Below are 27,949 nucleotides of genomic sequence, written 5' to 3'. Positions count from 1 at the left end.
CTTATAGGAGGACTTTTTTTACTAGTAATGGCAGTGATCAGCGACTTATAGGAGGACTGCTATATTCCGGCGGACAAATTGGACACCTAATTAACACTTTTGACACTTTTTTGGGGACCAGTGACACTAATACAGTGATCAGTGCTAAAAATATGCATTGTCACTGTACTAATCAAACTGGCAAGGAAGGGGTTAACATCAGGGGCGATCAAAGGGTTAACTGTGTGCCTAGCTATTGTTTCAGTGTAGTGGGGGGGGGGGGTGCTTTTCCTAGTGGAAGACATGGATCTGTGTTTCTGCTTCATAGTATCCATGTCTTCCTTACTCACAGAATGACAGTCTGCCTCGTTTACATTCTGTCAGTACACAGAATAATCTGTGTGTGCCGGCAGAGATCGGACCATCGGGACCCTCTGATCAGTTTCCGCTGTGTAAAATCACAGGGGAAGCGAGCTACCGGCGTCGCACGCGCACGCCCAAAACCAGATTGTGCAGAACCACATATATATACTGTATACGTGATTCTACACAGAGCGGCCATCCTGTAGCAGTAAATGTGATGGGGCGGTCGGGAAGCGGCTAGAGACCAATCTGCTGACAGCCTAAATATTTACTGCTGTTCAGGGGCTCTGGAGTTCAGAAAAATGGCAGCCTCCAGTAAGAAGAAACTGAAGCAAATATGGAGGCAATTTACAGCACATAATAATTTTGGTAGCACAATTATTATTGTGGAATGTATGGTGCTTGCTAAGGATCATTTTTTATTAAGTTGTTATAGGAAAAGTTCAGCTTTAATACATAGAATGCAATAATGTAAAAAACTGTCTGCCTTTAGAACCACTTTAGTATTGTCTTGTAAGTGAGATTTACAGAACTAGACACAATATTCTAAAATAAGTCTTAGGCCCCTTTCACACGATCGGACCGATCAGGTCCGCCTGTCTGTTTTTCAGGTGGACCTGATCGGGACACCCATTCTTCCTCTATGGGGAGGCGGATGTCAGCCGACATGTGTCCATAGAGGAGAGCGGGACTCTGACAGGCCCTATCCCTGTACAGTGAGCAAAGATGGACTTGTCATCCTCATGCTCAGTGGGGATAAACAGAGCGATCCCCGCTGAGCAAGAGGAGTCTTTTAAAACGGATCCTAAACGGGCCCAAACCTACTCTATAAAAGCCATGGTTTCGCTACACTGTGCTAAAGATGGCCAACAATCCTGAAAAAAGCTGTATACATTTCGACTAAATTGCTCTATAAAATGTTCTGTATTTATGTTGTAAATCAGTGGTTCAGTTTAGCATTTGCAACACTTTTCTGGCACTAAATTTAAAAAACCAGTGCAGCAGTTCTAATTCTATTACTGATGTGTGCAAATTTATCTAGCTCTTATTAGCAATACCTTTTTATTATGTAGAAAATAAATTCATAAAAAATACCACCATTTTAAAAATAAGAAACTGGCAGTAAATAAGAAAAATCACATTTTGGAGTAATTTGTGTTGGGAGTGAGGATTTTGCTCCCCACTCCCCCCCCCCCCCCCCACAATTTTTATAGGTTGCTAGGACCCTGGCGGCCAATGACTCTCTTTATAGTTGATTGATGGTTGGCTCTAAGGTTCAAACTAGTATTTGTCTTATGCATCTGGATGTCCCTGCTAAATTTTATAAAGCCCAGTATCCTTACTTTCTAAATGGCTTTTAGTGTGAGCCCCCAATAATGTGTTCTGTAGTTCTAAGAGAGGGAAGATGTGCAGAAAAGAACCTTGTGAAAAGAGGCTGCACCTTCACCCAGAGGCACTGTGAAGGGCTTGTTAATTTCGGATAAAATGGATTCTATAGAACTCAAATTAAAGGTGGCTAAGGTGGGCTCTTGCACATTCTTTACTGGATACAATTACCAGTCTACGGATTGACTGAGCTGATTATAAATTAAACAGAATTTAAGACAAAAATATATAAAATAATTTTAAAAATGTTGTTTGCTTTTATGAATTGTTATTTCATATAGCATGGGTTATACAAGTGAAATATGCACTGTTTGTTGTTGAATGTGGGCTGTAATGCGCAATTGCTGGTGTTGTCCTATTTTCCTATATAAATGATTGTGATTGCAGACAGGATACAGCAGGATGAATTGACGACGAGTATTATACTTTAGTTTGTATTGATGTTTTTTTCTGCCTTTGCATTTCATTTCACTACAGTCTTACAGAGTACCGCATGACTTCCTCAAAACTGCAGAGGATCTTACGACTTCTGATACAATGCCCTGATCTCACACGAATAAAGTAAGAGGAAGGTTCCTTTTTGCAATCTCATTTTATATATGCTGCGACAGAGTTACTAACGTGAAACCTCAAAAAATGTGCTACTAAAGAGAGCTCAAATAGCTGAGATTACATACATCTCAAACACAGATAGAATGCATTTCTTTTTATCGGAGTAGTAAAGTCTAGAGCCCCTGGCAGTGTTTTTTTGTGGTCTGTGTCCCTGTTGCAGATTTCCGCACACTTCCTCTCTGGTGAGACCATTGCTAATGTTGCATAATTGGTGAAATTCAATAAAGCCCTCAACTAAAACAGGGCTTAGGAAACCACCAGGCATTTCAAAGAAAAGGGAGGGTACCACATCCCACCAGTAAGTCAAATTCACAAAAATTGTTAATAATTTGGACTTTTAAGGTGCCCCAGAAAAATCATGACTTGGAACACAGTTAAAATATGGGGGAATACATACCACTTTAGAATTTTTATTGGTACAGTATTAAAGAAAATGTATATATAGCATTTTTGAAAAGGCATAAAAACTCATACAGAAAATAAACTCCACAGATTATTCCTCTCTGCTGAACATAGAACTAATCATAAATATTACAGTTTATCATACAATCCACACACAATGCGATAGGTCCCCTCATAATAAAATAACTTGTTGTTTGACCTCTACGTGTTGCGCATGATCCATAGCCGGCTTCCTCATGAGGGCAAGAAACAGGTCTATCTATATATATATATATATATATATATATATATATATATATATATATTTACATATATGATATAGATAGATAGATAGATAGATAGATAGATAGATAGATAGATAGATAGATAGATAGATAGATATAATAAAGAAAGAAAGAAAGGAGAGAGAGAGAGAGAGGAGGGGGACAGATAAACAAAAAGAGACATAGGAAGACTAAGATTAGAAGGGAGATAGAAAAAAAAAAAGAAAGAAGTTTTCAGACCTGTCGGCACTCGGCAGATGTAGAAGCAGAGGGTCCTAGCAGCTACTCACCCTGATGCTATCTGCTCCTCACTCATCCACACCGGCTGCAGGAATTTTAATTGCATTTAGAGCCCTGCTATCTGTATACAGTAGGAGCTGTCAGTCTGCACTGTCCATGGGCTGGTCCATACTCTGCATAAAGTCTAGCTGGTAGGCCAGGGATCTCTCTTGTGTCTGCAGATCTTATCAGACTTTTTACAAACCTGTTGAGGGAGAGAGGGGCCCCCTTGAGGGAGATCCCGATAACAGTGTCATTGCACTTTACTGCATTGACGATCAAAGGGGCGCTCACAGCCTCACACAGTGTCGTTGCATTTATTCTTAACCAGTCGTTGTCTTGGGGCCCCAGGCCAGCTCGGGGCCCCAAGCAATTGCTTGGTTTGCCTGCCTTGTAGCAACGGGCCTGGCCGCCAGTCACTCGCGCGAGGATCCAAGTGAACGAGCGGGGGCGGGAGCACGCCTCCGGCGGCGCGCGCTCGCCCCCTATTGGCTCGCGGGCAAGTGACGTACCGGTACGTCACTTGCCCAGGAGGGGCTGACTGCCGCCGTATATGTACTTGCGGCGGTCTGCAAGTGGTTAAAAAAGACAATTTAGTTATAAGTGAAGCTCAATTGACTGTATTAGCACCTGACTTCTTATATGATATGGATACTCCAAGTGAAATTTCCCTTCTGTAATTTCTTACTTTGTTTACATCCACATGGGAATTTCCAGTTTGGGTATTTCTCCTTCTTATCATATTATCAATAATATAAAATAAATATACTGTACATTCGAACAGGCAGTGGGGACCCTTCCTAATGTGCACAGAAGGTGTACGGAGCCAGAAAGTCTAGAACAGAAATATCACTAACAATAACTCATGGATATACATTTGGATAAGAAACTGTCAGGTGGTTTAAGTCTCCAGCATCGACTGAAAACAGAAACGTTCGTTTTGGATGAACTGACCATTTAAACACTTTTTTCCATGGTTGCTTCTTCAAGGGAATGTATGGTGTTTTGTATATATTGTATTTGCATTAGGGACTAAACCCCAAATCTATAAACATATTGTTGCATTTTTCGGAGCCCATTAAAAAAGAAATACGGCCAACTATTGTTTCATTTTTACATTTTCCAGCCAAAAGGATGAATACTAGACTTTTTTACGTGTAACCAGGCTAACCTTAACTTCTTTGTTTAAAAAAAAAAAAAAAAAGATTTTGTTTACAGGGCTCAATTGCTGAAGCTCAGATTACACAAATAGCTGAATGAGTAGAGGAATGACTCCTCTATACAACTTACTGAGTCTTGGTTTGAAAAGACTTAAAATGAAACAGCTATTGCAATGCTGTCTGTGTAGAAAACTCATAATGCTCAGTGATACCAGTGGCTTTGGTGCACCCACATCACTTTAAACAATTATAAAGTTTAAAAAGGCAATTTAATTAAATACAGTACCTCGAAGAATTATAGTTTCCTTATAGGGTGCACATGCACCCAAACCTGTAATTTTAGGCTCCTTTCTTGGAGTTGTGATAGTTAGGTAACTTCATGAACTTTTGTCTTAAGAGCAACCCGATTACACACTTTATGCTTTACATAAAGATTTTTTTTTAATCCTAACCTAAAAATCGACCAGTTATTGATTAGCAATATTATTTCTTTCTACAGTCTGTCTATGAATGCACTGAGCTACACAATGATATCAAACTTGCTGGAATATTTACCGCAGCTTCCCAATCTGACTCTCCTCAAGTAAGATAATTACAATGTAGATACATTGATAGTCTTATTTTATTTTTGATTCTTTGTTCATTTCCCTTTTCCTATCCATATCCCTTCCTTTCCCTTTCCATCATTTCCTTTCTGATCCTTTCCTTCCTTATCCTTCCCTTTTCTCTATTCTCCTTCCACCCTCTTCCTTTCTCTTCTATCGCCTCCCCTCTCCCCCCTTTCCCTCTCCTGATAATTATATTTATGGGTTACACTCATGGCCGTCATCCATGTGTATAGATTCCTCTCTTTGTTCCTCCCAAAACTCTCCAGCCCTCGTCAGCTCCTCTCATACTCGCCTCCAGAAATTTTCCAGAGCCTCTCCAATCCTATAGAACTCTTTACCCCAATTTGTCTGATTATCTCCTACTCTATTAACTTGTAGACGATCCCTGAAAACCCTCCTCTTCAAAGAAGCCTATCCTACCCACACCTAACAACTATACTTCTATTTCTCCATCAGCTCATCCCCCACGGTTATTGCCTTTTATTTCACTTGACCCTCCCTTCTATATTGTAAGCTCTAACGAGCAGGGCCGTCCACTTCCTCCTGTATTGGATTGTATTGTAACTGTATTGTCTTCTCTCATATTGTAAAGTGCTGCGCAAACTGTTGGTGCTATATAAATTTTGTATAATAATAATAATAATAAATTAGAAAGAGGATAAAAAAAGAAAATCTGACTATATAGGCCAGACATACAGAGTACAAATCATATATATAAAAATTATGAAAATGTATTGTACATCATATTAAAAAAAGAAAAGCATACATACGTATGTCAGTTAAAAACCAATGGTTTCATTTGTTCTCAATGTGGAATAAACCATATATATATATTATATACAACAATTATTGTTGACAATATTTCATAGGTTGTGTAACAGGGCCTCATGTCAACGTGTTTCACCAAAGTCGCTTCATCAGGATGCATGAGAACACAGTAACAATTATCTTAGAGTCGTAGCCCCTACACTCATAAAACCTCCCATGCGGGCATTCGAGCAAATATGAGAGCCCAACAGGAAATGTAGTGTGTAAAATACCTCGCTGGTACATCTATTTAGTGTTCCCACAGAGAAAAGGCTGCGTACAGCAGAGGATGACAGGCCCTGATCATAAATTAATATTTGTACTCAATCAAAACAGCTCAAATGTTCATCCTCATTCATCATAAAATAAATCCAAGTTCCTTTGTCAGGGGGCATATCAAATCAAATCCCATTGACTGGGAACATACCAGAAGCCCTGTAATTATTTAGTATTCAGTAAGGCCAATTGTACATATCCACTGAATGCAGAGGTCAAATATGGGGATTATAGGCTCACAAATCCAGCGAGTATTCTTATGCCCAAGAAGAGCCCAGGAGCCCCAGTGGGCTTTTCCCTCTCCTCTCATCTCCTCTTCTCTGTTCTTCTCTTCTCATTTCCCATCCTCTCCTTCTTCACCCTACCTTCTCTCCCTCCTTCTTCACAATATAATCTCCTCTCCTCTTCTCCTCAGTTCTTTTCCCTTCTTCCCTTTCCTCCCTCTCCTCTTTCTTTCCTCTCCTTCCCATCTTTCTGTCCCTGATTTCTCTCCTGTCATTACTCTCCCCTCCTCTCTTCTCATTCCCTTGCCTCCTCTCGCCTCTCCTCTCCTTCCTGCTCTTCTCCTCCCCTCCCCTATCTTCCCTTCCTCTACCCTTTCATCTCCTCTTCTCACTCTTCCCCTCCTCTCCATTCCTGGTATTGACCTAATTTTATTGGTCTCCTCTCTAGCATCAGTAACAGTGACCTATCACCCAGGTGTGTTTCCTTATTGGCTAAATCCATCAACCTCTGTCGCCGGATTACCGAAGTCGATATAAGGTAAGAATGAAAATATATTAACAATTATGTGTTCTTTTTAAAATATATATTTTGTCACTGGGGATTTTCAGTGGGTGGATTTTTTTTCTTTTCTTTATCTTACCCCTGAGGAAGGTAGGCAGTGATCCTCCAGCTTTTCACATCAGGCTGACACTGGGAAAAATATACTGGCTGGAGAGCCAGACCTTAATGACAAATACTCCTAATCTCTCATTCACTAAAACCTGTAACTACATGTTGCCAGTGGTGGACGAGGGAAGGGTGATGCTTAGCCAGAAATGCAGTTTTATAAAATATGTTTATGGTTTCAGTATGTGCATACCTCCCAACCTTCTAAGATGGGAATGAGGGACACCTACCAGCAAAAGTATGTAGGCATAGGACACATCCACTGCCACACCCCCCTTAAAGGAGAATTGTACAAAAAAAAAAAATGATTGGTTAAACCCACAAGTGCTTTTTTACCACTACTATTCCTTTATATTGGCTTTTGGAGTTTACAGATGCAGCAATTTAGAAGTTGGATGAAAAGTTTAGCATTGGGAAACACTTTTTGATAGATAAGTAGTGCATTGTATATACGACTATATACATGAGACCAAAATGAGGGACAAATGAGAAAGAAAGAGGGACTTTGTTCCAAATCAGGGACAGTCCCTCAAAATCAGGGACAGTTGGGAGCTATGGTATGTGGCATAAAACACAGAGAGTTGTGTACAGACTCATGGAATGGTGCCACCATCTACAATAAAAATTGTGTGATGGTCTGCATAGAAAAAGATAAACTTTTATAACTATTGATTCACTATGATAACTCTTTACTTTTCTTTTTTGTCAATGTGCTTATTTCATTTTTCCATTATTCCCCTTCATACTCTTTTTCCATCCCTCTCCAATATATGTGTATCTATCTATCACTGCTAATGTCTAGGGTCTTTCTTATCTTAGATCTTTTCTCACGTCTGTTGTCTTTTCTATCATTAATGTCTTTCTCTTTTCCAGGTCAGCTGATAATATCAACTTACATTTACAGAGGCAGCCTATAGCTGACAAGGTCTCCTGCAGGTAGGGGGATACAGTTCTACACACGTCCTAGCCTACAGCTTTTGACTTTATGTTACTTGTTATACCACTCAAAATCCACTGGAGGGCGATAAGACATTGTAAATGCATTTTCATGCATTTGTTTCTATTATTTGAGTTTAACTAACAATGTCATGCAGACCTGAATAGATGGGACGGTTGTTTTTCTGGATTTTGCCAATGAACATTTTTGTATATGAATGTGTGCACGTACATTTTGCAATAGTATTTAGCATAAACATAGTTACAGGTACATTGAAAATATTTTTTTTAACGATCTGATCATTTTATATTAACTCCTGTATTGTACTGGAGCAAATAATGACTTCTGTATGACTCATATCTACAGTCAGAGCAGCTATTGTAGTCATTCTAAGCGCTGTGCAAACTGTTGGTGCTATATAAATCCTGTATAATAATAATAATTCAGGAATTATGAGCATTACCTACTGGACAAAGCAAATCAACATACTTTCAAATGAAAAGAGCTTGAGGTAAGAAAAGAGCAAAGGAATGGAGCTGTCACACTGGAGGAGATTTACTAAAACGTGAGCATGCTAAATCTGGTGCAGCTCTGTATAGAAACCAATCAGCTTCAAAGTTTTATTATCAAAGCTTAAATGAACAAGTGGAAGTTGGAAGCTGATTGGTTACCATGCACAGTTGGACCAAATTCTGAGTGCTCTTGTTTTAGTAAATCTCCCCCAATGCCAGGGACATCTAGTGTATGTCTCATTTTTATTGAAATCAAGTACAATAAAATAAGATAAACATTTAAAGCAGAACTCCATAGTTTTTGTCTCATTTTGGTTACAAAGGACAAGGGGTAGAATGTGTGTTAAGATCTGGAGGCTGTCTTTGTCCCTCTTATAGAGCTCCTTGGTGACAAATGTCAAAGGTAAGAATGCCCCCCCCCCTCCATTTTTGGGAGATTTACACTCACTTCCTGTAGTGTCTCTGGGACAAGAAATACAGGTGAATATCCCCAATGGGGACAGGGACACCAATTAACACCTGACAGAGGTTCTAACCCTTACTGAGTCTAACACACACAAAAAAAACTTTGGCTGGAATTCTACGTTAAAGGATAAGTTCACCTTTAGGAAATATAATTAACAAAATTAGCATTTTATATTTTTTCTCACATGAGCCTACAAACCCTTGGACCTGTCATCAGTGGATGACTGGTGAGTCAGGCTCTTGCAGACAACTCCTCCAGCTTTATTGCCCGTACCTCTGTACGGGCTTTCTGTTGAAAGCTGGAGGAAGTGTAACTGGACTATGAAGGCTTTTACATGCCTAGAATTTGTTAAATAAACATTTAACCTAAAGTGTTCCTAAACCCACTTTAAAATTCAAAATACTAACCACAACATACAAAGCTATTCACAAATCTGCCCTGAGCTACATCACCAATCTTGTCTCCAAATATCACCCACATCATCTTCTCCTCTTCTTTCAAGACCTCCTACTCTCAAGCTCCCTTGTCTCCGGGATTTCTCCAGAGCCTCTCCCATCCACTGGAATTCTCTACCTCAACTTGTCCGGCTATCTCTTACTCTAGATGCCTTCAGGTGATCCCTGAAAACTCATCTCTTCAGGGAATCCTTTCACTCCTCTAACTAATCTTTTAGAACTTTCAGCTCATTCCCTACAGTTACAACCTTTTGTACCATCTGCCCCACCCAGATTGTAAGCTCTTCTGAGCAGGGCCTTCTTAATCCTCTTGTATTTTATTGTATTGTAAATGTATTGTCTCTATTTTATATTGTAAACATCTGCGTAAACTGTTGGCGCTAAATACAGTGCATTTGGAAAGTATTCACAGCGCTTCACTTTTTCCACATTTTGTTATGTTACAGGCTCATTCCAAAATGGTTTAAATTAATTATCTTCCTCAAAATTCTACAAACAATACCCCATAATGACAACATGAAAGAAGTTTGTTTGAAATCTTTGCAATTTTATTCAAAATAAAACATGAAAAAAATCTCATGTACATAAGTATTCCACCAGTCTATGTCAATTGATTTTATTTATTGCACTTCAGCACTTTTTGGTTGAACCTACCACATATTAGGAGATTTAATCGGTTCCATTTGAATCTACCTAAAACATTGTATTTATATTTTACCTCTTTTATGGTATTATATTATATTTTATGGGTCTCACCCCTTTATTTATGCGTTGTTTGCATTTGATTGCACCTTAATTTTTACTTATTACACAAGGTAGCGCCGTTTTCAACCTTTCTTGCACTTTACCTATATCTTGACCCCTTGGGGTTTGGTTGTTGGCCGCTTACACCTGATAACCATTCACGTTTCACCGCACACTCCATAGCGCTGGTCACTTCTTGCTTTTACAAGTATTCACAGCGTTTGCTCAATACTTTGGTGAAGCACCTTTGGTACCAATTACAGCCTCAAGTCTTTTTGAGTATGATGCTACAAGCTTGGCACACCTATTTTTGGCAGTTTCTTTCATTCTTTTTTGCAAGACCTCTCAAGCTCCATCAGGTTGTTTGAGGAGCATTGATACACAGCCATTTTCAGATCTTGAGAGAGATGTTCAATCGGGTTCAAGCCTAGGCTTTCACTGGACCACTTGAGGACATTCAGATAGTTGTCTCATATATATTAAAAAAGAATAGCGCGCAAATGCAAAAGAAATTACTACCAAATCTGAAGAGAGTCCATAAATAAAAATGGGGGTTTGGTCCCACCATATGGCCATATCGTGCTCAAGCCCACTACTGCGTCAAAGTACCCCATTATCAGTGGGTCCTACACTATCCATGAAAAAGAGATGAATCCAGCCTTTCTAACCCTTGGAGATAACACTCCTTGCTGGGAAAAATGTGCAAATGCACTACAGGGGACTCCTCCCATATCCACTTGATGGTGGACACTGATTGAGTACAGGTGTATGTGGGGGGTGGGGAAGGCTGCTCAACCTCGATAGTCTGGTCAGACCGAATACATAATAAACAGGCAAAAAATTTGGGGGAGCATACCCATGTATTTCCAAAGCTGCTGCAGCTATGAACCAAAAAGACATGTATATTAAAAAAGAATAGCGCGCAAATGCAAAAGAAATTACTACCAAATCTGAAGAGAGTCCATAAATAAAAATGGGGGTTTGGTCCCACCATATGGCCATATCGTGCTCAAGCCCACTACTGCGTCAAAGTACCCAATTATCAGTTGTCTCATAGCCACTGCTTTATTATCTTGGCTGTGTGCTTAGGGTCGTTATCCTGTTGGAAGGTTGAACCTTAACCTCCCTGGCGGTATGATTATGTCAGGAATTACATACCAAAAGCGGTACAATTCTTTTCATGGAAATTTGGCGTTATGTATTATAGGCCTACAATTCTTAGTAATTACTGACTTAAACCTGACCAAAACAAGAGTCTAGTAGACATCCCAGATGTGATAAATTTGAAACACAAACACGTGAATTATAATCGAATCAATAATATTATTTTATTATTTAATATATAATATATATAATAAAATTATATTATTGATTAGATTATAATTCATGCATTATATATTATATATAGATATATGTGTGTGTGCATATATATATATATATATATATATATATATATATATATGCATACATATATATATATATATATATATATATATATATATATGCATATATATATATATATATATACCGGTGTATATATATATATATATATATATATATATATATGTATATATATATATATATATATATATATATGCATGCATATATATATATATATATATACATATATATATATATATATGCATATACATATATATATATGCATATATATATATATATATATATATATATATATATATATATATATATATATGCATATATATATATATATATATATATATATATATATATAGGCATATATATATATATATATATATAATATAAAATGTGTTTTGTGTAACGTTTTTTTTTTTTTTTGAATTTCCCTCCCTAGTTCCGCTCCCATGCAGCATTGCTGCTGCAGGGAACAGAACTAGGAAGTGATCAGATCGACGGAGACCGACGGAGGAGCGGCGGGACTCTCGGCTGGCGGTCACAGCAATGAGAGATCATCGCTGGATCGCCAGGATAAGGTAAGAGAACACCGCTGCGCTCTCTGCAATCCACCCCGAGCGTGACTCGGGGTTACCACTCCTGCAATGAAAAATCCACCCCGAGTCACGCTCGGGATTACCGCTAAGGAGGTTAATCACAGTCTGAGGCTCAGAGCGCTCTGGAGCAGGTTTACATCAAGGATGTCTCTGTACATTGCTGCATTCACCTTTCTCTCAATCCTAACTAGTCTCCCAGTTCCTGCCTCTGAAAACCATCCCCACAGCATTATGCTGCCTCCACCATGCTTCACTGTAGGGATGGTATTGGCCAGTTGATGAGCGGTGTCTGGTTTCCTCCAGACCTGACGTTTGCCATCCAGGCCAAAGAGTTTAATCTTTGTTTTATCAGACCAAATTTTGTTTCTCATGGTCTGAGAGTCCTTCAGGTGCCTTTTGGCAAATGCAAGAGGGGCTGTCATGTACCTTTTACTGAGGAGTGACTTCCATCTGACCACTCTACCATACAGGCCTGATTGGTGGAGTGCTGCAGAGATGGTTGTTCTTCTGGAAGGTTCTCCTCTCTACACAAAGAAACTCTGGAGCTCTGTCAGAGGGACCATTGGGTTCTTGGTCATTTCCCTGACTAAGGCCCTTCTTCACCGATTGCTCAGTTTGGCCAGGTGGCCTGGTGGTTCCAAACTTCTTCCATTTATGGATGATGGAGGCCACTGTGCTCATTGGGACCTTCAATGCTGCAGAAATGTTTCTGTACCCTTTCCCAGATCTTTGACTCGATACAATCCTTTCTGGGAGGTCTACCAACAATTCCCTGGACTTCATGGCTTGGTTTGTGATTTGACATGCCGTGTTAACTGTTAGACCTTAAATAGACAGGTGTCTGCCCTTCCAAATCATGTCCAATCAACTGAATTTTCCACAGGTGGACTCCAATCAAGTTGTAGAAACATTTCAAGGGTGATCAGTGGAAACAGGATGCACCTGAGCTCAATTTTGAGTGTCATGGCAAAGGCTGTGAATACTTAAAGCGGAGTTCCGGGCTCAGAAACCATTTTTCAATAAACATACCCCCGGGACAGTCAGGGCTAGCACATTCCACAATGGCTAGCCTCTGATCTGTCCCGGTTCGCACTTACCTGCAAGATGAAATACTTACTTATAATATTTCTTCCACAGCGTTGCCATCTCTCTTGTGGGCAGCTGAAGCCGGCGCGGTCCTCTTCTGCGTCTTCTTCCGCGTCCTCTTCTCCCAGAATGCGCCTGCACCGGCCCCTCTCGTCACTTCCCGTGCGGCGCCGCATTTCTCCACAGCTTCTGGGCATGCCCAGAAGCTGTTTAGCAGGGGAATGCGGCGTCGCCCCGGAAGTGACGAGCGGGGCCGGTGCCGTCGCATTGATTCCTGGGAGCGATGACGTTCAGCTCCCAGGAATCATCGCAAGACAGGAAGTGACGGCGGAGCCGCGGCGCTGAGGGAGGAAGTACCCTGAGGTGAGTATTTTCGATCTTCAATTACAAGGTGAGTAAAAAAAAAAAAGAACCTAACTATCCAATTCCTTTTCAGGTGATGCAGAACTAGCGGACGGGCACAAAAAAAAAGATCGATTTTGTGCCCGGAACTCCGCTTTAAGTCCAAATGATTTTTTTTTTTTTTTTTTAATAAGTTTGCAAACATTTCAAGCAAACTTCTTTCCATGTGATTATGGGGGACTGTTTGTAGAATTTTGAGCAAAATAATGAGTTTAATCCATTTTGGAATTAGACTGTAACATAACAAAATGTGGAAATAGTGAAGCGCTTTGAATACTTTCCGGATGCACTGTAAATGCTGTATAATAATAAAAAATAATAATAATCCCACAACAGTAAAATCAGTCTGCAAATGCAGTAAAGCATTCTTTATTATACTCAATGTGTTACCTAAGGGGTCATTCTCCCCAATCCATCTCTGGATAAAAAAGAACCTTATGGGCAAACTGCACATGCTCAGTTTGGTGTGTATTGCTAGAGAGTTTTTATTTTTTTTCCTGGGAGGGTGCATGTGATCAGCCCAGGGCCAATCAGCACTGTTCAGACAGAGGGTCAGGGGTCCTGCAGCCTCATAGGACAATCAGGGGAGAATGAAATCTCCTCCTACAAGTGTTAACCAGACACTGATAGAAGTCACAAGCCTGCTCTAACTGCTCATGAGAAAAGGTATTTAGCAGTTTATATTTACTAAAACGATTGCATTTCCATGTTCTGTGTACTGTGGGAGACCATATATAGTGAATGCAGGGCCCTGGGTTTAGTAACACTTTAATGTAGATTTAAAGGCAAAACTTTTTTTTTTTTTTTTTTTAGATAAAGGGAGGGTTGTACATCTTTTTTTTTTTTTTTTTTGCCATCTGTTTCCCTTTGGGGAGATTTCCCTTCACTTCCTGTCCATAACCAAGACATGATATGCAAGGAAATCCCTTAAAAGTGGGGGAATCCTTGGAGGTTTCATCAGGATCATCACAACTACCGTCCCCATTGGAAGATTTTCCTTCTATTCCTTTTCTGGTGACATCCCAAAATGTGCACAAATAGAGAGGGTGAGGGCATAGATAGCAAGGTGTTCTAAATCCCAACACTAACTGAATGTCATTTAGTTTGGTAATGTACTTATAATAAATAGTTGGCTTTTTAAAATAAAATACTTTTTTTTTTTGTTTGTTTTTTTTGCATCTCAGTGCTGATAATCTGCTGTCCCTTTGCAGTCACTTCCTGTCTACATGCACTCCAATGATATTTTTCACTGAGGGGTTCCTGATGGTAACTACAGTGAACCAAGTGTGTTTACATTTGTAGTCTCTATCAGAAGCCATATGACAGGATGACAATGCAAGAGCACAATTGAGAGAGAGGGACAGTACGTTGTCATCCTCTAACAGGAAATGCTTGAATAGGGACCACATTGGTATTATTTTAATGAAAGCTGCAAATTTAAACATTACAAATAACTTTTAAAATTATGCTAACATGTTAAGGCTTTTAAGAAATCTTAGTGATTGGGTTTACACATAATTTAACATTTAGAATCAGAGATATGTCTATATAAAGCTCACCACATGTTACGCTATTTAGTGCAGGGGGGCCTGCCAGATTTTAGACAGATTGAGTTTAGGTTGGCCCTCATATTACAGTGAATTTGCATACGTTTGTAAAATCAGATTGCAATGTGTATGGTCATGACTGTGTTGGGGCAGATGCTGCCCCCCCAACTCCACCCTCAAAGAAAATATGGGCATTGCCTGTATGCACGTGCACACACACGCACGCACACTCAGTGCCGTTGTGCCTGCTAAAAGCACACTGAGCAGACTTTCCTGCCTGGCCACTGCACCTGCCACACAGGCAGTGCTGTACCTCCACTTTTAACAGGCTTGGCGTCACTTAAAGTGTTACTAAACCCAGCACCCTGCGATCACTAAATATAGTTTCCCACAGTACACATGTTGCACTACTCCCATGGGAGCTGCTGTGTGTGGGTTCCACTGGGTTACCATCAGCTACAACAGAACAGTCTGGAATTTTACTAAGTGTTTTACCTCAGACTAGAAGCAGTCCAGTGTCTTTGTTTTTTTTGGTTTTATTTGGAACTTGGGCAGGAGAAGGGAATGAGTGGGATACTCCAACTTAAAGAACTATGCACAATAGGCTGGTACAACTTGAATAGAGCTGAATAGCACTGATTAAAGCTGTATGACGCTGAGTAACGCTGAGTAATGCTGAATAGAGCTAGTCACGGCTAGGCCGCTGCTTCACTTTCCTATCCTGAGGTAAGCTGTACTCTGAGGTAGACTGTACTGCTGAACAACTTCAGGGCCCTTCCTGGCACCCCCTTTGTCCCTAATCTTCAGGGTTACCTACTTGGCACCCCCTTTCCTGTAACAATCTGTGTGAGCTGGCTCCTTGATCCCCTGACTTCTCTGGAGTGGTCTCCTCTCCTAGGCAGACCCTTAGGCAGATCCCTCAGTACTCCCGATACTGTTTTTCCCAAAGACTTCTGCCCAACAGCTCCACTGGTCAGCACACTGGATCCTCTGCAGCCCAGCTCCACACCTGGTTCAACAGGCCGACCACCTGAACCACCTTCCTCACATCAGCAGGAGGAGTGACAGCTGTCCACCTCCTCCTGGGACTTTGCTCCTGCTAAAAGACGCCCTGTCACATGCTCCCTCTGGGTTTATAGCCAATCCCAGGATGCATTGCAGCAATGCCCACCCACTGGGATAGCCATAAACCCTGGTGTGCTACTGGTTAGGTTTCCTCCACTGTCCAACAAGCTCCCTTATTGGATACAGTGCGGAGACTCCCTTAGACCCAATAAATCACACCTGGAAACATGGGACAGGCTAAACTAACAGATCAGGCTCTCCTGATAAGCAGAACAGAGCCACCAAATGTGTTTTCCTAGCACCTACTTAGGAGGGTGCTACACACAGAACATGGAAATGCAATTATTTTAGTAAAAATGTACTGCTAAATACATTTTCCCATCAGCAGTATATAGCATTCATGTGACTTCTATGAGTGTCTGGTTAACGCTTGTAGGAGGAGTTTTCAGTTGACTGTCGTAGGAGGCATCAGGACCCTCTAACCTTTGTCTGGACAGTGCTGATTGGCCCTGTACTGATCACATGCACCCTCCCAAGAAAAAGAAAATTCTCTCGCAATACACACCAAACTGAGCTTCTGCAGAGTGCTCCCATGACTCTGTTCTATCAGAAGATAGATTTAGGACAGTAAAAGAAGGGGAGGATCAGAGAAGACAGGATCAAACAGCCCTTTTACACAATGTGGGGATTAACTCTTTAGGTTCCACAGTTAGTGTAACACGCATGCTTTACTGCATATATAGACTGATTTTACTGTTGTGGGTTTGGTAACACTTTAAGTGGCTCAGCCACTGAGCCTACCTGTGTGACAGATGCAGCAGCCAGCAGAAAACTTAGTAACCTCGAGCCCATGGATTTACCAGGTTCAGTGTAACTGAGCTTCAATGAGGACAAAGTGCCACCTTTATTGGTCTCATGGGTGGTATGGAGTATGGTGATCTTAAGAGTAATGTCAAAATACCAGTAGTAGGCTGTGTTTCATTTGAAACTCAGGCGCTTTTTAACATTCATATTATAAATGTATGGATAACCAAAAAAAATAAAAAGACGCCATATGATTCATGAAATATTGGAGAGGGAGTGTGTAGACATTTTGTACTGTAGAAAATAACTGCTACATTCTCATTTGGATTAAATACAAGGTTATATTTTAATTAGCGAGTTGATATGAAGGCATTTGTCACACACTACAGAAAAACATCCATATCCATTTGTTCTTTATTCAATATAGACTCATAGCTGGGCGTCTAACACTTTGCCTTTCAGATTAAACAGTTGTAGGATTGGAAAGCTTGACGTAACTCCGCTCATGAAAGTATTGACGCAGAATCCTAATCTGCTGGAAGTCAGGTGCGTCAGTTAAAATGACATTTTGTGTTTGTCTCCCGGGTTCATGTGTGAATGTGGCTATGACTTTGGACCTTAACCTAATCATAGGTATCGAGACATCCCGCGGCCACTACAGCTTTTGATTATTGAGCTACAATAATAGCATCATCAGCGGTCTAGAAAGAGAAAGACTTGTCGGCAGACAGCTTTGCAACAACACAGTGGGGTTGATTTACTAAAAGAAAACAGACTGCGCACTTTGCAAAGTGCAGTTGCTCCAGAGCTTAGTAAATGAGGTAAAGCTTCACTTTACAAAGAGTACCCAATCACGTGCAAGGAAAATAAAGCAACAGCAAATTTGCTTGCAAAGGGTTGGATGATGGAAGTTAGCAGAGTTTCCCTCATATACTAAGCTTTGGAGCAACTACATTTGCAGAGTGCAATTGTACTTTGCAAAGTGCAGAGTCTATTTGCCTTTAGTAAATCAACCCCAGCACTGTGAAATGGATGGCAACGTGGACCAGGCAAAAGAACAGCTACAGAATGCCTATAGTACATTTTATATCATTTACAATTTACATTTAATACATTCTAAATAAAAATGCAACAAACAGACCCAAGGCGCTCAACCATAGAATGGGCTAACAGATATGTATGGTAGTTACATGCATCCTGTTGACCCAGTCACGTACTGCATGCAATCCACTGGAGGAATGGAGATATTCAAAGCAGAAATAAAAAGGTTATATGCTGCGCACTGGTTGAAGTCAAGGTATGTAGGAGAAACAAATAGATAAACTGGAGGAAGATGAATAAACTAATAACATTTGCTTCCATATAAGCCACGAAGTAACATTTATTATGTGGCCATAGATAAAGCACACAGTCCAGATAAAAACACAGTCATGTGTGAATGACAGAGTCTAATTTAGAAGGTAAAAGCCCATTTCTAATCCAGCCTCAAACTCTAAATGGAGGACCAAGCACTTGTGATAGAAACAGGATCAAGGTGCACATACCAGCTGGAAGGCTCGCTGGGGTCAACTGTTGGTGTCCCGCAGGGAAGGCACACTTCAGTTTGGTTTGTAGTAAAACTGGAGCCCACCAAAAAGATAGCCGCTCACAGGATGGAGACAATAATTTGGCAGGAAGATGACGTGGCCACTCCCGCGGCCCATGTCAGAGGAAGGGGAGGGACCAGAGAGGCTCTCTCTCCAATCAGATAACCCGTTTCAAAGCTCCCGGCTTCTTTGTCAAATTTGACAAAGTGTTTTCGTTCACACATGAATGTGTTTTTATTTAGACTGTGTGCTTTATCTGTGGCCACACTTTACTTCATCGTTTATGTGAAAGCAGATTTTATTTGTTTATTCATCATCCTCAAATTTATCTACTTGTATTTCATGCATACCTTGACTTTATTAGTGCGCAGCATATAACCTTTGTGTTTCTGTATTCAATTCATTCTGAATGGCTCCCAACACACCTGCCAACAAACATGTATGTAAACTTTAAGAGTCAGTTCACACTAGCGCGACTTGTCAGGCGACTTGTCAGCCTGACAAGTCGTGCTCCCTCGCGGTCCATTGACCGCTACAGGACCCGTTCTAATAGGAGCGACACAAGTCGCTCCGACTTAGAAAAAGGGTCCTGTACTACTTCGGGGCGACCTCGAAGCGACTTGCGTAGACTTCCATTATGTGAAGTCCCTGCAAGTCGCTCCGAAGTCGTGGTGCACGGGACTGCACAAGTCGCCCCCGAAATAGTAAGGAGTCGTGTCGCCTCAGTGTGAACCGGCTCTTATGGCAGCACAACTCATGTTCATCTATTGACCTGTACATTGGGGTGCCATTCATACTAAATCGCACCAACACATTTGCCATGGATTGCCGTGTCTTGCAATACCAGGAGCATTACCGCAGTTAGATTGTGTGAATAGGCCCCAAGACTACTAACTGAATGCCACTTGGTCTGATAATTGTAAAATATGTTTAAAGCTTTCCAATAAATCTGCTACTCTATTGATTATGAGTGACCATTGTGTTCACCTCACTCAAATTTTCCAAAGGGCAACCATTTTTGTTTTTCAGTATATAATCAGGGATGGAGGTGTAGCATTGGCAGTATCGGACCTTTTATCAATATGTTTAAAGCTGGTCACACAAAGAGAAACTGTAAATCAATAAAAATCACAATACAATTACTATTGATCCCCTATTGTTCTCAGCCTACCTCAACAGATTTATACAAAAGCTTTATGTCACTAATGTAGAGGAAATTGCTACCATTGACTGAGCATGCTACGTCCTTCATTTTGGGGAACCTGAAATTCAACTGAATACCATGTATATTGGAGAGGAGTGTTAGCAATTGTTCCTCAGTTTACATCAGCTTGAACAGGTGAAATGCAGACCACTATGCATCCAGCCATGCAGCAATTACTAAGAATGGAGCAAAACAGTTACACTATACGGGCCAAAGTGTGTGGACACAATTACATCTATATGACCTTATTGGACATTCCAGTCTAAAACCATAGAAATTAATATAGCATTGCCCCCTCCTCCATCTCTTACAGCTGTAACAAGTCCCATTGGGAGCCATCAGGCAAGCACAAACCATAGCGCAATTAATCAAATCTTGGATTCTGTTGTTGATTTTTCAAGGCATCCTGGTTCATTGAGCATGTGAACGCATTCATTTATGTTTTACAGATATTTTATTAAAGTGAAAGAAAAAAGAAAAAAAAATTTAAATGGTCCTACGCAAATGGATGTTATCTGTTATGATGAGAACTGCTGCCCCTACTAATAAAGCTATCTAGGTAGAGTATAAAGGGAGGGTTATTTGGGATAGAAGATTTGGTGCTGTTCTATTCCTAAAAATGAGTTTGTGATGCCCTTTTAATAAATTAAATATTTGTACTCATTTGGGCCTTATTTGTATCATAATGCCTATTCCAGAGATTCAGTGCTCATATAAAAATATAAAAATAAACAAGATAATATAAAAAAAAATGATTAATACAACCCAGATAAATGAACCTTAAGTATGTAAAATAAGTGTGCAATATATACAAATAAAGTGACTGGTGCTCCTTGTGTTGAACAATTAATAAGTCTTTGATATATACAAACAAATGATCAATCCTTGATAAATGTACAAATAGTCCTTATTTAAATGATCAGTGAATCAAGTGACAGGTGCTCTTCATTCGCGTTTGTCACAAAATTCATGCTTGTCCTAGTGCTTCTTTTTGTGCTCCCCCCTATGGTACTGCACTAACCAAAAGGCTCTCCCTTCAAGGGGGTGTCTCACATTCACAGTATATGCCACTGTGTAGCAGATCCCAGATCCACGCCACTATGTAACGCTCCTCTCCTTCCTCTTCTAGAAGCTCAGCCCCTCCGTTTCAACCACATGCAGAGAAAAGATTGCATCCCATAGCATAATACTATTTTGTATCCTTTTCATTTATGTATGCATACAAAACGTTTTTTTTTATATTTTTTAATATTTTTTCATATGAATCTTTGGAATAGGTGTTATAATACAAATAAGTCCCAAATTAGTACAACTATTTAAGTAATCAAAAGGGCATCACATACTCATTTTTAGGAATAGAACAGTGCCACACCTACTATCCCAAATAATCCTCAAGTGGTTAATTGCACTATGCGTTGCGCTTGCCACTAGATAAAAAGCCATGAACATTGTGGACTTTGCAATTGTTCGACCCAAACATTACCCTTGGGTGCAACACAATTTTTAATAAATGATGTCTATAATATCTTCTATGGATATACTAAAAATTAAAAAGAGATGGCTGGTTGCTGTGGGCATCACAGTCAGTTCATACATGAGGCCCATTAGCAGCTAGAAATGTCAGAATTGATTGGAGTTCATTACTAAGTGTCAAAAAAACTACTTTTTTTTACAGCATGTGCATGAATCATCTCTCAGAAGATGGAATTTTTGTGTTGCTGGCTTTCCTTAGTTCCTGCACACGTGTTACGCATATCACTGCCTGGTAAGATGGAGCTCATGTAACATCTAGTGACAGTATCATATTAAATGATGTACAGCTTAATTCACACAGAATCCTCAGCATTCCTGTAACTCTGAATCAGCTTTCAAAGGAAATAGTATTTTGCATAGAGTACAAGGTAGTCTAATACTGATCCTGGTTGGAGCAGTGCGGCTCATCAGAAGATTTTACAAGCGCAAATGTTGTGTATAGAGGTGGTATGGCTGCAGCAGACTTGGGTTTAGCATGGTGGTGAAAGACTGCTCATCCAGAGATGTGTCAGGAGTACACTGGTATTACAATGCTGATAGGATAAAATGTGACTGCTCTGAAACTAGTGTTGGCCCAGAAGTCAGAGAAAGATTGTTGCCATTAGAGATTTAAAACAGCCTACTAATGCAGGTATTCATGTGTGTCTGCAGGGGGGGGGGGGCAGGTGCCCCCCCAAATCTCAACTTCCCCTTTAAAGTGGTTGTTAAGCCACTTTATACCATCCTGTCTGGTCTGTTTAATAATCCTGTGCGCCTGTGCCCCTATGTCTGTTTATGTGTTTTAAAAAAAATAAGCCGTTCTTTACCAGTTTTTAGAGCGCTGATCGACGCTCACGTGACCCACCGGCTCTCTCCTCTCTCTGTCTGACAGCTGCCTGCAGTGGGCGGGGCCGAGGATTCGCTGCTGACGTCAGTCGGGAGGATGGGAGGCCAAGAGGCATAAAGAGGCGGCGGGTTACGTGAGCAGCAATCGGCACTCTGAAAACTTATAAAGAACGGCTTATTTTTATAAAACACAGACACAGGGGTACACAGGGTTAATAAACAGACTGTAGACAGGATAGGAAACTTTAAATGAAACTACAGCAGCAGGAGGGGAGGATGCGGGCATTGACACAGGAGCAGACAGGCAGGGAGGGAGGGGGGACAGAGGAGGCCGGGAGGGTTGTGGATGACTGAGGCACATAGACTGCCCACGTTGTCAGGGCTCAGCAGCTATGGTATACCGTGGTCAATTTACAGGGCAGAGGACTTAGCCAGGAAGGATCAGCCAGGTATTTTAGGTGATAGAAGGGGCCAAATTACACAGCACAAGTACTGTGCTGTATAACATGCTTTAAGGGTACAGGATCAATATTTTTTAGGTTAACAAACGCTTTAAAAAATAAATTCTGCTCTTTCCCCTTTGAGAAAAAATACTCGCGGATCGTGACTCGTGTCATGACTGACAATGCCTTTAGTACATTGTAAAAGGGGCAGAGCATGGGGGACCCTAAAAGGATGCCCCCCCTGAAAAAAGTTCTAGGGACACCCATGCAGGTATCTGTACTTTTTTACAAATTCACTCCAATAATTCTAAATGAAAAATAAAAAAGGTCTACTTATGGGCTGATCCCCCATCAATTCTGGTGAAGAGTTAAGCTGGCCATACATGGATTGAAATTCATCTAGTTCAGTAGGGACCGGCCGACTTTTGATCCATGTATGGGCAGACTGGTTGTACACAAGTCAATCCATCCATCAGCTTGTGTATTACCAGCCTGTTAGGTGTTTCCCGAACGATCAGTGCCACCGGCTATAGCCGGCAACGCTGTTTATTGTATTCTGATGGTGGGAAAGGTTTCCTGCTGTCAGAATGCAATACCACATAGGATTTCCCCATACACCTCGAATGTATGGATGAGGGAATCGGCTTATTTTTTCTGTTCAACCCTCTGGTTCAGCTTAATCTTGTATGGCCAGCTTTAGTCATCTATCTTCAGTACTCTGTGAGTGTCCAGCAGTTGAACCTATTGCAGCATTTCCAACCCTGCAATGTTGTGGTTTAAAATGCATATGCTGTATACAGATGACTGTTTCATTTTTAATGGGAAAAAGAAAAGATCTTGGATCAGTCATCTTCCTGGGAAATAAATGACCAGTGTGAGAAAGGAAACCTCAATGACCTTCTACTAGATGAGTAGATAAAGGAGGTGCAGTTTTCATAGTACTGAAAACTGGCGAAAAGATGACCTTGCGTGCAAGCACTTTCATACTAAGACCTCTCTCTTACATTCCCGCGTTAGAAATGTCTGGATACTGCATCTTACGTGCGATTTCCAGCAAAACAGATTTTACATAGAGTTCAGTAGTAAAGCATGTAAAGCATGTCTAAAACGCACATACAATCCACTGTACCTAGAACCTGCAGATGTGATTGAGGCCTAAAGCATTACACCAATAAAGTTTAGATGTGATGGTTTTTGAATATCTTTTTTTAATTTGTGAGTCCACCCAAAGCTGATATTTCCTTTATGATAGATGCTAGAGAATTAATACTCTCGACAAACTCCATGTTTGGGTTCCTTGGCCTGCATACCTACTGTGACCGGTAGGAGGGGTTGCTACTCTCGCTGTTGGATTTCACAGTTTTTTTTTTTTAATATACTATTGAACAGTGGGGTTGATTTACTAAAACTGGAGAGAGAAAAATCTGGTGCAGCTCTGCATAGAAACCAATCAGCTTCCAGTTTTTTTGTAAAAGCCTAAAGCGTAACTCCACTTTTGTTGAGAAAAAAACATTCCCCTCTGGGTGATCTGTGTACATTACAAGGATTTTAACAAACTTTGTTGCAGATTCCTACCTTTTGTTATTCTGAAGAAATCATTGTTTGTTCCTCGGTGCCTCTGTGCTAAATGGGTCCAATGGGAGTGGTTTCATAAATATCTATCAGCTGTGGCAGCTGCGGGGCTCTAATGAGGAAATCTGCTGGGCCTGCATCCCTCTAGACGTGTTTCTATTGGCATTTGGCATTAAAATGAAATTTTTATTGCAGGGGATGCCAGAAATCTGACTTGTATCTTAAGCAGACTTCTGGAAAATTGGTGAGGCAATCATACAAGCAGAAAATTATGTTTCCTGGGGTGTGGTCAGTATACATACTGTGTACAGAACAGCTCCGGGTAGCCATATTGCATTGTATTTTCAGAAAATTACAACAGCTGCAGATTGAAAAGGAAAGGTGATTTTTAATATTATTCAATTACAATATGATTGGTGTCACAATTGTATACGCTATATTGTTTTTTCTTTATTTGCTATTTTTTTTCCCCACGAAAGTGGAGTTACCCTTTAAATGAACAATCTGAAGTTAGAAGCTGATGCACAGCTGCACCAGATTGATTTTGCACTCTCCAGTTTTACTAAATCAACCCCAGAGTTTATTAAAAAAAGAAGAAGAAAGAAGAAGAAGTTTCTCAACCTTCTTTTCAGTCATGGCACCCTTTAAAAGTATGCAAATTCTTGTGGTACCCCACTAAAATATGGGTTCACCTATCATATCACTATCTGCCCTTTAACATCAGAGTCTTCAGTCCCCCCTATTATTTCACATCAGAGTCCTCACTACCCCCTCATTTTCACATCAGAGTCCTTACTTTCTCCTTCCCCTTTCACAATAAAGTCCTTATTCTCCCCCTTTCACATCAGTCATCAGCCCTACCTTCTGAGCTTCACCACAGCACGGTTATGGAAGCACGGCAGTGAGTGGAAGGCAAAGCAGGTATCAACAGATATGGACTTCAGTGTTGCGGGGCTGCCCTAAATCCTGGCAGCTTTGGATTAGTGTAATGTGTTTCCATGGTGCTGGGAGCTGGCCCATGGAAACGCATGACACTGTACAAAAATACAATATGCTGCACAGCACCCCTGACAACACCAGACGGCACACCACTTTGGTGCTGGAACATGCAAAAAAGTGGGCAGCAACACCTTTTAGTCCCAGATGGTGAGGAACATGGGGGACATAGCAATTTTGGCAGGCAATTGTTGGTGTATGCAAGATATATAAAAAGCCATAATTATATAATAATTAAAATATCACTTTTGGGTAGACTGATCCTTTGAGACTGCTGAGCCACCAATTGGAGCAGCCTGCATATCTCTTTGCAAATACATATGTGTAAGGTTTTTTTCAGATGTCTTTCTGCTAAGTCTTAGGCCCTGCCCCTGATGTATGGGGTCTTTTGGAAACCCTGAAACAAATTGACATGTCCTTATTCTGCAACTAATAAACGTTATCTGGATCCCAAAAAACACATGGCACTCTCTTCTCTTTTCGTTTGAGAATTCTTTTCCAAGGACCCAGTCTGGACCTGTGGCATATTTGTGAGTTTCCTGTATCCAATAAAAACATCCACACCTATATGGTATAGTTACCTATAACATAGTCCAATGTACCACCACCTTGTGACCCTGTAAGAAGGCAGTGCCATGAAAGAGAGTAATACAGAAAAGATGAAGGCTTAGCTGACCAATCAAATGTGCCAACAAGACTTTGTTTTTCCAAGTGCTGAGAGTTTTGTGCATGGGACCATGAAACAATGACATCTTTTGAAGGCGAATAATATAAGCTTCCCAGAATAGGATTTTTAAACAGAGCTTAAAATGTGAAATCCTAGTAAACAAGTTGGTGGAAGTTATTGTGTAAACTGTATTATAACTCTAAACCTATATGTGTGTTAATATATACAGTATATATACACAGTACATTATTACACCGCAAACTGTCCTGATGGCATAAAGCCTCTGTGACACTATAGTGGTACAAAAACATTAGTGTGTTCATCTGATTCATCTCCTGACACTGAAAGCACTCGCATCAGCCAGATGGTTTTAACAAATATGCATGTACTGTGCTTATTAAATATCCTTTTGCTGAACACAAGACTAATAATGAGCTTGGGGAAATGCCAAGAGGAGCTAGGAACCAATACTTTGACAGAAGAGTGGACAGAGATTGTATATGAATGAATCATGAGTTAAATCAGCAGGTTATCTGGGGACACTGCAAAGTGCATTAGAATGCAGGGCCTCCCAAATCGATTAGGTACCCCGCTGCACATAGCATTTTCTATTATATCTTTGATGGTAAGGGTGCATATGCATTATATATATATATATATATATATATACACGCGCACACACACACACACACAAAATGCTCTGCCTTCTAGCAAACCAACATTTGAAGCAGGTTGATCTCAGTGCAAGGTTACTTCACCATGGGCATAGTACACATCTTCTGTATTGGCAACAGTGCTTAACCACTTAAGCCCCGGAAGATTTTACCCCCATTCCGACCAGGGGGTATTTTGCGATTCGGCACTGCGTGAATTTAACGCACAATTGCGCGGTCGTGCGACGCTGTACCTAAACGAATTTGACGTCCTTTTTTTCCCACAAACAGAGCTTTCTTTTGGTGGTATTTGATCACCTGTGCGATTTTTTGATCACGCGCTATAAACAAAAAAAGAGCGTCAATTTTGCAAAAATAGCAATATTTTTCACATTTTTTTATATGAAATTCCCCCAAAAAAAAATGTAAAAATCAAAATTTTTAAAAATTTTCGGCCAATTTGTTTTATGCTACCTATGTTTGGTAAAAAAAATCGCAAAAAGCGTATTTTGATTGGTTTGCGCAAAAGTTATCGCGTTTACTAACAAAGGGAAAGATTTTTGTCATTTTTGTTGTTTTTTTTTTTAACGCGTAATGGCGGCGATCTGCGATTTTTTTTGCGGTACTGCGACATTGGGGCGGACAGATCGGACCCTTGACTGACATTTTTGACACTTTTGGGGTTACCAGTGACATTTCTACAGTAATCAGTGCTATATATATGCACTGTTACTGTAAAAATACACTGGTAGTGAAGGGGTTAACTTTATTTGGAAGGGAGGGGCTGTGTGTGTCCCTAGGGGCGTGGTTTCTACTGTGATTGGCTGTGGCTCTAGCTGTAAGGACACTGATCAACGGATCTACATACCAGATCCGTTTTATCAGTGTCTTTGCAGCGAGGAGAATGACAGGCAGTTTGTTTACACAAGCTGCCTGACATTCTCCCTCTCCCCCGCCGATCGCCGAGTGGCCGGCGGACATCGGGTCCGCTGGTCACACGCGCGGGGGGGTCCGTGACCACGCGGGAGCGGGAGCGCGCCTCCGGGGGCGCGCGCTCGCTCCCTAGACCCTCACAAGCAAGCAACGTAGCCCTACGTTAGTTTGCCTGTGAGGGGCTGACCGCCGACGTAGATAGTCGTGCGGCGGTCGGCAAGTGGTTAAAAATAAATCCATATAAAACATTGATATCTGATATGCTGCAGAGAACCCTAAAAAGCAGGGAGCTTTGTTGAGGAAAGAACAACCCACTCACATGACCACTGGCACTAGCCTGTCTCTCCGACTATCACTACTGTAGGCAATCTCACCAAACAATGACAAGGCATGGGAGGTGGGAGGGGTAGGTAGTGCCAGTGCCCTTGAAACCCAGTTGCAGTTTCCCATCAGAGTGCCCATTTTTCTGTGTTTTGGCAGCACTCTGCGTCTTGTAATTGTA

At 40.7% G+C, this 27,949-nt stretch overlaps 1 protein-coding gene across 3 annotated transcripts in view; it reads left to right on the top strand.

The window, feature by feature from the left end:
- NLRC5 (NLR family CARD domain containing 5) overlaps positions 1-27,949 on the top strand; it is a 314,671-nt gene that overhangs the window by 194,694 nt on the left and 92,028 nt on the right. For all 3 annotated transcript variants that reach the window (XM_082270129.1, XM_082270130.1, XM_082270128.1), the window contains 6 exons: positions 2,206-2,289; positions 4,944-5,027; positions 6,808-6,897; positions 7,900-7,962; positions 17,498-17,581; positions 21,501-21,590. In XM_082270129.1, the coding sequence (XP_082126255.1) occupies positions 2,206-2,289; positions 4,944-5,027; positions 6,808-6,897; positions 7,900-7,962; positions 17,498-17,581; positions 21,501-21,590 (495 nt within the window). The remainder of the gene's footprint in view (positions 1-2,205; positions 2,290-4,943; positions 5,028-6,807; positions 6,898-7,899; positions 7,963-17,497; positions 17,582-21,500; positions 21,591-27,949) is intronic.

The sequence above is a fragment of the Pelophylax lessonae genome (assembly GCF_965119305.1).
Source record: "Pelophylax lessonae genome assembly, chromosome: 10".
Classification (NCBI taxonomy): Eukaryota; Metazoa; Chordata; class Amphibia; order Anura; family Ranidae; genus Pelophylax; species Pelophylax lessonae.
Note: the sequence above shows the minus strand (reverse complement) of the source record. Positions and strands in the feature narration are given on the sequence as shown.